General features: G+C 35.5%; 1 protein-coding gene across 1 annotated transcript in view; it reads right to left on the bottom strand.

The window, feature by feature from the left end:
• Positions 1-1297: 1297 nt before the first annotated feature.
• The window catches only part of TSNAX (translin associated factor X), a 31518-nt gene continuing 18736 nt past the window's right edge, over positions 1298-14079 (bottom strand). Inside the window, exons 5-6 of the mRNA XM_045783488.2 lie at positions 5720-5847; positions 1298-2010 (exon numbers count right to left, since the gene is read on the bottom strand). Of these exons, the coding sequence (XP_045639444.1) occupies positions 1633-2010; positions 5720-5847 (506 nt within the window). The 3' untranslated portion in view covers positions 1298-1632. The remainder of the gene's footprint in view (positions 2011-5719; positions 5848-14079) is intronic.

Here is a 14079-nt window from a genome sequence, read left to right as displayed (position 1 = left end):
CAATGACTGATGTGAAGAGATGTCCTTCCTGAAACTCTCCCTACCTCTGGGACTTACTTTAAGAAATAATAAATCTCCACATTAAGCTAGTCTACATTAGGTTTCCTATTTAGGCCAAAAATTCTACAACCATTTGATTAAATATTTCTTAATATGATCAAAAAATAAGCTTAACTTTTATCTTTTTTAATATTTTATTTAAAGACTTCAGTTTTAAACATCTGTAAGACATTCATCAATCCATTTATTATTTTGCTTTTAACATTATAAATTTAACTTCAAGTGGCAAAAGAAACAAAAATTATGTAATGAGACTATATTTTAGCAATGTCTTCAAATAGGGAAACCAAAAAACTTACTACCACCAAAACAAACCAACCAACCTAATTTATTAGGCATGTCTATGTTTCATTTTCCTTTACATGATACTTTTTGTTTAAATTTGACTTTCAAAGAATCAGCCCTTGCAAACAGAGCAGCTAGTCTTTCCACAAATAAAATCCAGTACCTAGATTCTCAAAACTCACAAAACCAAATGGAAACATCTGGTTGTCAGCCAACAGTGTCATGCTCAAGTCAGTTTCACATTACAGGGAATAATCTATAACTAATTTCAGTAGGCAAATTCCAATTCTAAATATTACTAGAGACTACCATTGTTATTCCCAACTGTGTTGACAATTGTCTTATTGCTGAATTGTACATGATAAATTTTCTTTGGCAACTTTTTATACTATCAAGTAACACAACTGGACAACTATAAAAGTTTGAATTAACTCTGTATTTCAAAAATTTCAAACTTCATCATAATTATTTAAATGTAAGTTCTTATAGATGCATCTATAAGAAACATGCCTAATGTAATATAATGACAAAAGAATTGCTAAATGATCATTACTAAAAGCTTTTCAGATGTATGTACAATTATCTCAAACACCAGTGAAAATATTATAACGTTAGCTCCAATTCACTATCAGACTTTCTGTGATAAAGGATACAAACTAAATGTAAAAACTAAAGTCTGGGTGTCTGTCAGTTTTTCTGGAAGGCTCTTTCAAATGGATTCAAAATGGCCTAAAAATTGGCCAGAATATAATATGAATTCTCACTATTATACCTCATAAAATTAAGTCTATTGATAACTTAATAATTTTAAATTCTTGTTCTATAGAATAAGCCTATATTGGAGGCTTGGCAAAATATTACCAAGAAATTTAAACAGGAAGCTCAAGTCCAGATGTATAACTAAGACATCTTTTCTATATAGAACAAAATCACCAACTTACCAATGGCTTCCATTAAATGTTACCACCTCCAAACTTCACACAATGTAAATTAAAATAGGTATGGCAGAAAGTGCACTCTGAAGCATGTTCACATTACAAAGATAAACGATGGTATTTAGCCAGCAAAAATTCAAACAGGCATATATGCAAACATTTGTATGCAAACTTTCATGAGTAAGAGATAAGAAATGATTCATCTCAATAATTTATATACAGCTTGTTTACAATTTAAAACAAGTACAACTGAAAACATTTCTATGTAAAAGCCACAACAAAGTCAAACGAAATACTAAATAACAGTCTTACAAACTGGTCTCTCCAGAGAATAACCACCAAGTATGGTATTCTAAGAAATGCCCTCTTCTTGATCAATCATTTCTGTTTTAACTGAAAAGACATCTGCCAGCATATGTTTTGGAATTTCTGAACCTCTGACTTTCAAGGCATAACAAGCATTCTCCACTTTGGCCAGACTTTGTTTCAGGGTATACAACTTCTTAGAAACCTCATAAGGTCCAGTATTGCCAATGAATGAGAACCCATCATAAACCTGACGTAAAAACTGGCTCACTTCAAAGGGGGTATCAATGTCCCCGTTCCCCACACTGTTAATACACATCCGCATCAACTCTCCTGTTAAATCAGCCACTCCCAGCAGGTAATCAACAGGTGTGATTTTCAGTCTCCAAGTACCAAACTGCTTATCCTGTGCATCAGAGGAGGGCTGGTAAAGAAAACACACACACACAAAGAAAGTACAACGTGAAAAAGAGTGAATATGCATGTATCGCATTTATTTAAAGGTACAAAATCAAGAGCAAATCAGCCATACTAATCTCTAAATAAAAACATCTTTTTTGTTTAATGACCATTTGGGATGTTACAAGAAGAATTCATGCCCTGGGTAGAAAGTTGAAGTAAATGACTTCAAGATAATTTTTAATCTAATATCATTTTAAAATCAACTATTCCCAACTTCACTTGACATACGAAGTAAAATTAAAACATTCTTAAACAAAGCCTAATGACTTTATTGTACGACAGTCACTTACTTAAATGACAAATCATAAAGCCCTCCAGGTTTGTGATCCACTCATGTTTTCCTAAGTCACTTAGTCCCTTTCTGGCCTCTTCTATCCCCACTTAGCACTGAACATCATGATTTATCACTCTCGCTACATCCTCCTCAGTTCCTTTAGACTCCTGTGCTGTTGTTGTTTTCTGCCCCTGCCCAACAAAGACACAATCCTGAATCGATATTAAAATCTACTCGTGCTAGTGCTTTATTCCAGTGGCCGAGTACCACTGAACTAAAAAAATAATAGTAATCACAACTATACAGAGTTGGTACTGCTACAAATACTAACCAATCCTTTTTACTTATTCCTATAGTTCTCTCTCCCACCTCTTCAAACACTATTCCAAACCTTTACCGCTCTCCTCAGCCCCCTACAAAATCCCAAACCTCTCCACTCTCAGTAGACAATCTTGTCTACTTTCACGGACCTGGCCATTTGCCAGATCACCTGGCACAAGCTCTCTCAATGACCTTATCCTACAAAACAAAACAAAATAAAAAAAAAACTTATTTATGTCCACATCCATCTTTACCTTCTATCCTCCAGTCTCAGATGATGAGTTGTCCCTCCTCTTGTTTGAGGTTAACTCTTCCAAATGACCTTGACCCATCTCCTCCCACCTCTTCCAGGACCTTGCTTCATAAGGTGTATGCCCTTGGGCAAGTTATTTCATCTCTCTAAACCTCAGTTTCCTCATCTGTAAAATGGGATAACAGTACCTACCTCAGAGGTTTATTTTAAGGATGAGATAACATTTACCAAGTTCTTGGCATAATGCCCAACACAAAGTAAATACTCAATAAATGTTAGCTGCTATCACCGTCACCATCACGTCCATCTCCTCTCTCCACATCAACTTTTCCCTCTCTCTACTGGAGCCTTTCTGGAAGAGGAGAGGCCTACATTATTATTAAAAGTCTGTATGAGACACAGCTGGCTGAGGTTGCAATCCTACTGAAGGACATTTTAGAGAGAACTGCAAAGGTGTGCAGGTAAGAATTGTGTTGTATATTTGAGGAAATCATGAAGTATTTCCTTGGGTAAAGTTTAAAGTGAGTAGTAGCACAGGATGACTCTAGAAAGAAAGTCACATTAAGGAATGTGAACTTTACCTATGGGTAACAAACAGTCACTGAGAATTAAGCAAGGAAATGACAGAGCCAAAGTTAGGTTTTATTAACATCACTCAACATCATTGGACTCTTCAGAGACTGTCTGGTCCAATCCCTTCAATGTAGATTTAAAAAGTGAGATCCAAGAAATGCAGTTAATGACAGAACTAGGTAAGTTCCCAAAGTCAGCTTCCTAATTTTTCTGATGCCTTGAAACAACATCATGACACAAATCTACCTGTTATGTTTTGTTTCTATTAACTGTTAGGAGAACTGGAATCTTTGTGGGGAGGGGATGGGGGGACTGCATTTTATAGGTTGTTTATAAAAATAACTTTGGCTTAAGCAAATATTAATGTTCTCTGTTTCTATCATTAGACAGCAAGAGTTCCCTGGTTATGACTAAGAAGTTGACTTTAGAGAAAAAAGCACGTAAAAATTTTAACAAATTTCAACTATTATCAGAGAAATAAATTCTGCTTTACTGGTAATGTGTATTAGAAACCAGAGAAAAGAAAATTACTTGAAATGCAATTTTTCAGGATGTGTCTGAAGTATTCAGGGGTAAAATATGGCATCTATAATTGACTTTAAAGTAGTTTAGCGAAAAGTATTTCGATAAAGTAAATATGGCAAAATATTAACAATTACTGAATCCAGGTAGTGGATACATGGGTGTCCGTATGTGACTATTCTCGCTACTCTTCTGTATGTTTGAAATTTTTCCTAGTAAAACATTTTTAAAAATTTTAATAGCTTTGACAATACTCTCAGTAGGCAAGTCAGAACAAAATACTTTCCCCTATCAAATTCCCAGAATTTTCAGCACCAAAAATCTTTAGCACTAAAAGGAAAATTATTTATGAATGTGGTCTTAATTTGAAAAGTATATATGAATTTTTACGACACCATAATCTCTGAATAATTTACTACCTAAATCCTGAGAAGAATGCATTTACTCTCAGTTTTTCTTTGCATTTTTGCCCTGGTATTTCCATTTTGAATTAGAAAGAACTTGAAAGAGGATGTGGTAACTTCTCTAATATATTTAAGAAGCAGGATCAAATATTGGCTTCCTTTACTTCTTTCTGTAATTCAATCTTCACCAAATAAATTTAAAAATTTAAAGGAATTTTACTTCTCAAAAATTAATGTCCTCCTTACTAAACTTAATATAATTTTAAAAACTAAGAATATACATGGCTTTCTTAAAGTAAGTTATATTTATATTTGTCATGCCAAATTAAATCTGACCTTTCAATGCTAACATTTTAGCTAATATTCAAGAAAACATTTCTACAGCTTCCTCCATCTTCTGCCTGACCATCCTGGCTGAGTAATTATTTAAAAAGTAATAAAAAATTATGAAAAATTAAGATAGGAAAAACTGTCCAATTGTATTCTTAAGTGTACTGGTATCTCAGGAAGTATCAAACATTCAAAATCTCACCTGAATATTAAATATTGAAACCCAGGGAAAAAAAGAGTATATATTTAAAAGTCAACTGTGAAAGTTTCATTTCTTAATTCGGAATAGCTGCATAATTTTCAGATACAAGCTTTATGAATTTAGTAAGTGATTAACAGCTCTCCCTATATAGTAACAATTTTATATTAACTTTTATAATGACAACTAGTGAACACTTATGTATCATACACTATACACTGCCTAATTTAAAACGTTGAAATCAAATCCTATAAAACACTCCTTTGAGGTAGATACTTGGTGCAGGGGTTTCTGTAGCACACTTTGAGAAATACTGGCAGAGCACTGGCTTAGATTTCAAAACACCTGGTTTCAAAGTTTAGCTCTGTCACACTTAATTAGTTGTGTGGCTTTTGATAAGTTATTTCAACTCTCTAAAGCCTGTTACCTACTTTATAAAATGAGGGTTACAATTCTTACCTCATACAGTTAATAAAAAAATTAAATGAGATAGTGCTTACAAAGGGCACATTGTAAATACACAGTAAAACCAAAAGTAGACTTAACAGTAATCACGTAGCAGTGCTTTAGATAAACAGTATTATTTTCCCCCAACATAGCCACAGTTGTTCTTGTTCCATCCACTAGCAAAAATTTCTAAAAGGCCATTTCCTTAGTTGGGTATCTATGAAACCACACTTTAGAAAGGACGCTGCCATCTCAATATTCTTAGCATTGTAAGCCAGCAAATCTCCTATCATCACTATACTGTTATATAAATTATGTAATAAATGTGAAATGATTTTAAATTCTTACGGTCTTATTTTCTTTTCCATATTCTTCTGTTGTAAATATCAATTGTTTATTAATTTCATCCATACTGATAAGTGATCGTGTTTTGATGAAGTGTTGAAAAGAGACAGCCTCCACATATTCCTGCAGTCCTGAAATACCAACCAAGAAAATTACTAAGGAACAACCACTGAATTAATCAGACTGTCATTAATAAAGAACTTCAAACTGCTCATCACCTAGCTCAACAAGAGCTTAATGGAGGGGCTCCTGGGTGGCTCAGCCAGTTAAGTGTCCAACTCTTAGTTTCGGCTCAGGTCAAGATGTCATAGTTGTGAGATGGAGCCCCGCATCAGGCTCTGCACTCAATGTGGAGTCTGCTTCAGATTCTCTCTTCCTTTCCCTCCCACTCGCTCGCTCTCTCTCAAATAAATAAATAAATAAATAACATTTTTTAAAGCCTGATGGATGCTGACTATAATGGTAACACTGGACTCAATAATTAAGACTACAAAGAATTACTTGGGGATAGATGGTAGGGATTAGAATGGAATACACCCAACATTTCTGTGACTGAACTTTATAGATAGCTCAAATACAAATGTATTCAAGCTCTTCCTACTTCATGAGTTATTAGTCTTAAAAATCTACTCTTTCCTATGGAGAACATCAAAGATATTTAGAAAAAAAATGTTTAAAGAATTTAAGAAAATGCTATTATAAAAATTCTTTAGGCTTTAACAGAAACTATATAGTGGAGTATTTTTTGCTCCCTGAAGCAGCAAAACAGATAATGATTTAATCAAACGAGGCATAAAATTAAACATCATTTGGATCTTTCTTGAAATTTTAATAAGAAGAAAACACTAAATAATACAGAATTAAGTGTCGAAATAAAAATACTGTTTTTCTCCTCCTATTTCAAAATGGATCTAAGAATAGATACCTCTTTTCTGCTTTAGTAATTTAAGTTTAAAAAAACAAACAAAATACCTAATGAGCAATACAATTTTGTACCAAATCTCAGTTCTACAAACTTAACACTGAAATAAAAACAAATTTTGGTAAAGGTCAAAAATGGCACTAAATACACTTTTTCAAGTGTTTTAAAACAACTAAATTCTCTAGTCACAATTTTCAATGTTATTTTATTATGGCATAATCTGTAAGATGATATTTATAGGGAAAAAGTATTTCTTAAAATGACTGTCATTATTGTTAAGAAACTGTGTTAGTATTCTTTGTAAAGGCTTTGCTGCAAAAACAAGAAGAGGAGAATGAATTCTAACTACAGAAAAACAACTCAGAACTGAAAACCATCATATTCAAGCTGTCTCTCTAACACTTCTTGGGAACAGTCTTCCCAGCACTGACACTAAAAGTCAGGCCTGGCAGCTTGAGACTCACCCCACTGTAGTATCATCACATCAAATGCCACGTGAGGGTCAAAGAAACAAAGGGAAGTAGATGACCTGGTTTTGATAGCAATAAGAGGAAACTACTAAATGAAAATATCCTGATTCATTTGGAGCCACAAGTGATGTTAAAGCAAGGTCAGAAATTGGTGCCTTCAGCTGACAGAACAGGACATGATAGAAGAGGACACTGTTTCATAAACCATAACACACTGAGAAATGAGACAATAAAGTTTAACAAAACAGATAACATCTTTTACATTTACAATAAAAAATATTTGTGTAAAATTTTAGTTTTAAGAATAGGGGACCACCCAGTTCTCTTTCCCAAAGACAATCTGTACTTCTCATTTCCTTCCAGAAATAACTTCATGCACACAAAAGGGAAGAACAAAACTTAAGGACCACTCATTGCATCTCTAAATATGCTCTACTATGGTCAGCTCTCATGAACGGGCTAAGCAGAAGATATGTGCACAAAGATTTACTTATAAGGATATTCGTCATTATCATCATTACAGCAAAAAATGAGAAAAAGTTTAAAAGATCAATAATTGATGTCACTTGTCATTTTACTGTCTCTCAGCTCCACTTTCAGAATATTAAACTTCGTTGGTAGAGAGCACTGGAAGGAAAGCAAAGGAGGAGAAAGCTCTCTTCCCTGTTCTAATGTGTCCCTCCCTAGCAGCTTCTCCATGTGAGACAACCAGCTGCTTGAGGTGGCCAGTAGCACATGGCATTTCCTTGAGAGTGACTTCCCAGTCAGCCACCACTTTGGGCAAGGAGTTTGATGGTATGGCACCTCCCCATGGACGGCTTCCCAGAGAATTCTATCAGCTCAACACCTCAGCAGACTTCTCTGCCATCCAATGGGCCATGCCTTCAAGGGGGTGAGAGAGGGTGGGGGTGAAGGGTATACCCTTCTGGGTTTGCTTCTTTCTTAGATGCCCTGTCTTAGCTCTGAGGTAGTACCTACCCTTCTAATATTCCTATGCTTTTTAGAACATACTTTTCCTCTTATCAGGTAATCCCCTACACAGTTCATTCTTTATATTAAACCTACCCTATTCAAATTACTGTGCAGCCTTTCCTATTTGGACCCTGATGAATACAATAGGGAATTAGGAAAATAAATAATGATATTATTTCTCCTTCACCCCTATCACTATAGAGGAGGTATTCTCTTTTCAGACCAGAAACTGTGTCTACGATCAGGATAAAGGTGCAATCCCAACAGGAAGCTTAAAATAGATCCTCCCTTCAATATTCCACCTTATGTTTTCTATCAGATGCTGATGGCCAACATTCAAACATGCTCATATCTCTCCCATCTATTGGTCTTCTTTCCTCCCAACTATTGTCCCATCTCTCTTCTCCCCTTCAGAGCTAAATTTCTTGAAGTAGCTGGGTATAACATTCCTCAATAACCTCACCTCGTACTACTCAACCTACCTCATCCTACCTTGAGCCCGTCTCTACAACCGTCTCTACACTGCTCTCACGAAGATTAGACTACTTAATAAGGTTAAGGAATGTTTTTTTCAATCTCAATCTTAGCAGCAGTCAGCATTTTGACCACTTTAAAGGAGGAATTCTTTGGGGGGTTTTAAAAGATTTTATTTATTTATTTGAGAGACAGAGATAACACACGGATGAGCGGGGGGGGAGGGAAGCAGACTCCCCACTGAGCAGGGAGTCCCCCATAGGGGACCTGATCCTAGGACCCCGGGATCATGACCTGAGTCAAAGGCAGACGTTTAACCGACTGAGCCACCCAGGCACCCCAGGAGGAATTCTTTAAACAAGTTTCCATTTGGTCCCTTTGATAACATCATCTCCTGATTTCCCTTTTTTCTACCTCTCTGGCCAGATCTTCTTACTCTCTGCCTCTATTAGTCCCAGGCTCACTTAAATTCACCTACACTTGGCTTCAATTACCCCTGCCATCCCTCAACTTTACATCTCTGGCTTAGAGTCACATATATCCAAATACATATTTGACAATCCCATCAGAGGGACCTCAAAATCAACATGTCCAACAATGAATTCACAATCTTCCTTCCAAATGCGGTCTCCCTCTTTGCTTTGCCAATTCAAAGGCCTTCCCCGTATCCATTTTTTGACCTCTCATCCATTCTCACACCACCGAATGTTTGTCTTTTTAATAAAGAACTATCACCACATCACTCCCCTGCTTAAAGCCCAATAGCTTTCCATGGCTCTCAGAATATAGAGCAAAATCATTAACATGGCTTAATAAGACACTGCTTAATTTCACCCCCCACCTACATCAGCCTCAACTCATGCTATAGGCCAAGTTATAACTCACAAAAGGTTGAATTTCAAAGATGGGTACACAAACCCATATTTGTATAATGTCAGAATTGTTCTTAAAATCCTTAACAATCGACAAAAGTACAAGACCTGTATGTATTCTATAATATGAATTTTCCTACAGTTAGTATAAATCACTACTTCAATATTTCTAGGTATAACCTGTCCCCAAATTCCTACAGTTGGCTTACATTTCAGGGCCATGTTAAGCAAAAATAGCAAGCAGTACCTTAAACGTTAGAATCAAACACAAGTGGCAAGGTTCTTGTTCTACATGCATTAATTGACAGGGATGGGAGACAGCATAAGAACTGTGACTGTATCATGTATCAGTTGAAGATGGAAATTCAAAATAAGGCTCAACGACATTGCCAAGCAATCATTATCTCTGATTAATGGATATAAGCCAATATAAGCTTGAAGACGGAGGATAAACACATGTATACACCTATAATCTCAAGCTGATTTGAGGGTCAAGGTATGAATTCCAATGTGCAATTCAAGGTAGAAGATATGAGAAGTGAGGTTATCACTTAAACTGAACCAGCCTACTCTTTATCCTCCTATGGCAACACTGTGCATAATGGTTAATCTTATATGTCAATTTGGCTCGCTATGGTGATCACTTGTTTGGTCAAACATCAGTCCAGATGTGGCTGTGAAAATATTTTTTAGATGTGATTAATATTTAAATCAGTAATACTCTGAGTAAAGCAGATTACCCTCCATAATGGGGGTGAGGAGAGGTTGTTCATCCAGTCAGCTGAAAGCCTTAATAACAAATAAGGTTTCCCAAAGAAGCAGCAATTCTGCCCCACAACTACAACAGAGAAACCTTGCCTATATTTCCAGCCTGCAGATTTCAAATTCAAGACTGCAATATCAACTCCTTACTGAAATTCCAGTCTGTCAGTCTATTCTGGAAATTTCATATTTGCTAGCCCACACAATCACAAGAGCCAATTCTTTAAAATATATAAATCAATCCCTCACTCGCTCTCTCTCTCCTGCTTCTCCGGAGAATCTCGACTGTGAAATGGTAGAACAGCATACCTGGTAAGGCAGAATGCTTTAGCTGAATGCACGTAACATAAATGTGTATATAACACAAAACTTCGGTCATCTCTCCTTCACCTTCTGTGTCCTACCATTTTCAGTTCCTCACCTACACTGTGCCCTCTCTTGCTTCAAGGGATTTTATACGCTGTTCCCTCAGCATCATGCCATGCTCTCCTCACTCCTTCTCCTAATAAGCTCTTACTAATCCTTTCAAGTTCCATGAAATGTCATCTTCTGAAGAAACTGCCCAACACCACCCCGTTCTAAGCCAAATCCCTATTATATGGTCTCCTAGTACCGTGTGCCTTTCCTTTATAGCACTAATCAAAGTTGTATTTAAATAATGTAAAATTCCTTATCTAATGTCTAGCACTACCCTTTGCTAGGAAGGCAATACCATGACTACCTTGCTCATAGTTATATCCCTAGTGCCTAATATGTCTTGAACAAACAGGCACAAAAACATGATTAAATGAGGTACATCCATTTTTGAAAAACTATTTAGTTATTTTATTTTAAATTATGTTTTATGAGAACATTCAATCAAGAGGAAAATGCCCATTTTGCAAAAAAACACAAAATGAGAAATAATTAAAATATATATAATATATATTAATTATAAATTTTAAAAAAACAATGGGAAATGGGGAAAACTTGCTACTTAAAACATCAAAAGGATTCTAACCACCTTAGCTCTCTAAGCAAAGTGCTTTAAATCATTCTACTGGGAACAAATATTGCTATATTGCATTATTTTGCTTATAGACACTGGCATGGGCAAATCCTGTCTAAGAACTTGAACCTGTTCAAGACTCAAATTCCAGGACCTACTTCATGATGCATAAGGATAGCAACCCAGAGTAGATGTCCCTTTGTTTAAGTGTCTTTAAGGACTGTTGGGACATGCAAGGGTAGAAATGGAGCTAAATTCAGAACAGGGACCATACAGCTGAAATGCCTTGCATAATCAGAAATAATTTTAAGATCCAGAGTTCAACTATGGGAGAGGGGGACAAACAGTGAATACAGCAAACCAGTATTATAAAAACTATTCCTTATTCTTAATGAACTTTATTTAACCAAGAAGCTATCTACAGGAGAACATATGGTAAAACAATATCCTTCTGTGAATGGAAAAAAAATATCTGGCTGAATTCATTAGTTGTCCAATAGTTTTATCCAGTTAAGCCAATCCAAAGCATGGAAAATGGTTCCAGTGAATACATTCTTAAAACGATTTGTAGTTAATAAAATCAACTAAGTACAACCAACTTCCACACCTGCCCCTCAACTGTAAAACAGAAGTACTAGACACAATGATCTCTATGGTAATTTTCAGAACCAGAATGGTAGGAACTATTCTTCCTACTGAAATGTCAAAAAAAAAAATCTGTTTAGTGAAACTAAACGATATGGGAACTAAATAGGAACGTCATTTGCTTCTGGAACAAAGCACTGCTGAACGACACAGAAATTAGTAGTACGCTGTTGCTAAAATGTTTGCATTCTTACAAATAAATGCATATGAAATAGTATTAAATTCACCAAACAGGGTAAAAACATAAAACTTACCATTTTAAGTGGATATTTTTAAGTGCATAGTTCCGTGGCATTCAGTCATACTACTGTACAACCATCACCACCATCTAGTTCCAGAACTGTGTAGTTACAAAACTGAAACTCTATAACCATTAAACAACCTCTCAATCCCCTCTCCCAAGCCCCTAACAACCAGCATTCTATTTTCTCTCTGGATTTGACTGCTCTACATACCTCACAGAAGGGGAATCTCGCAGTATTTATCCTTTTATGACCCAGTTAGCATAATGCCCCCAGGGTTTAGCCATGTTGTGGACTATGTCAGAATCTTCTTCCTTTTTAAGGCTCTAGAGTATTCCATGGTATGGTCATATGACATTTTGTTTATCCATTCATCCATCGATGGACACTTAGGTCACTTCCACCTTGCAAATAATGCTGCTATGAACATGAGTATACAAATATCTGCTCAAGTCCCTGCTTTTAATTATTTTTGCGTGTATACCAGAAGCCTCCAACAAGACTTTTTAAAAATATAAATAAAATATGAGTAGCAGTTTTCTAAGTCCCAAGTGTCAATTGGATGTAAGATAATGTATCTGGTACTTTACATCCATCTTTTTCATGTTCATTATAACCTTACAAGACTGTATTACTATCCTTCCTTTATAGATGAACTAAGGCTCACAGAAGTTAAAAAATAAAGAAATTCCCCCATGTCACAAAGTAAAAAAAAAATATCTAATTCAAAAGTTCATGTCCTTCCCACCTTACCTGCTTCTTTACGTTCAATTCCATATAAAACACAACCACTGTTTATCAATTTTTCTCCCACTAAATCCCCAGTTCAGCTATTCTCCATGCTTTGTTCAACTTTATTCTCTAGTCTCTCATACCATAAACTTTCATGACTCCATGCTATCCTGTGCCTAGGCTGCCTTCCCTCAAATCTTTTTCTACCTGTGAAAAGTTTAAATGTTCTGATATGACTAGTCAAGGCAGCACTTCTTTCTTCATACCCACTACATAACACTTGTAATTCAGCTAAATGTTTCAGCTAGCTCTGAGTTATGAACACCTATTTTTTGCACCACAGAGTTTTGAAGGAAAGAATGACGCCTTTACAACTTTCTCCTTTCCCCACTCCCAAAGGTACCTGGAGAAGAGGCTCAAATGTTTAGTAAATTCTTTAAAATAATTTCTCCCTGTTCCTCCTCACTAGTTTTATGAAACTGTAAGTGCTTTGACAAAAATATTTTTAAAATCTGGTATTCAAATGTTCAGAATAATCTAATTTTATTTAATTTATAGTACTTTGGATTCAAGTCCATTAAGAAAGAAATATTCTTACAAGATTGAAGTTCAAACTGATGAAGTTCAGAATTAGAGATCTTAAAGTTATCGGATTTATTTTTTATGGGAGGATAAAGAGGGTACAGAACAACAGCCCTCAAAATTCATCTGTGGTTTCAATCTATATTAATATGGATAGCTGTCAAACATTGCATTTTCAAGTATATCTAAAGTCATTATTTAAGTTGTCCTTGGAACGTGTTTGATCAAAGTTACTTCAGAGATGAGGTGGCCATTTTTGCTCCATGGTAATTAGGTTTCATGATATACCGCACAGAAAGTTCAAGGACATCTGGCCCAAAACACTGAAAAGCACTTTTGGTCACATCTAGGTAAAAGGATGTTTAAACAAGTTATGTTTCAACTTGATGAAAAGGACATCCGCTATTTTCAGTGAATAATCCCCAAGGTGAAAAATTTCAACCTACTGCCATATTCCATCAAACAATGTCTTCCCCTTCTGCTTTTACCTTGGATGAAATCCAATTAGAATTATTTACAGAATCAGCTGCCAGTAAGAGAAAAGTCTGTAGGTTGCTTTTATGTAATTTGTTATTTTTCTCCTTGTTCCCCTATTAGAACATATACAAGGAAACCCAATTAAAGACTTCTGATTATTTTTATTTATTCTTATAATATTTAAGCAATACACATCCAGTCCAAATCTTCATCAAAAACCATATA

Source organism: Ursus americanus, chromosome 6 (genome assembly GCF_024610735.1).
Source record: "Ursus americanus isolate L20-20 chromosome 6, mUrsAme1.1.p, whole genome shotgun sequence".
Classification (NCBI taxonomy): Eukaryota; Metazoa; Chordata; class Mammalia; order Carnivora; family Ursidae; genus Ursus; species Ursus americanus.
Note: the sequence above shows the minus strand (reverse complement) of the source record. Positions and strands in the feature narration are given on the sequence as shown.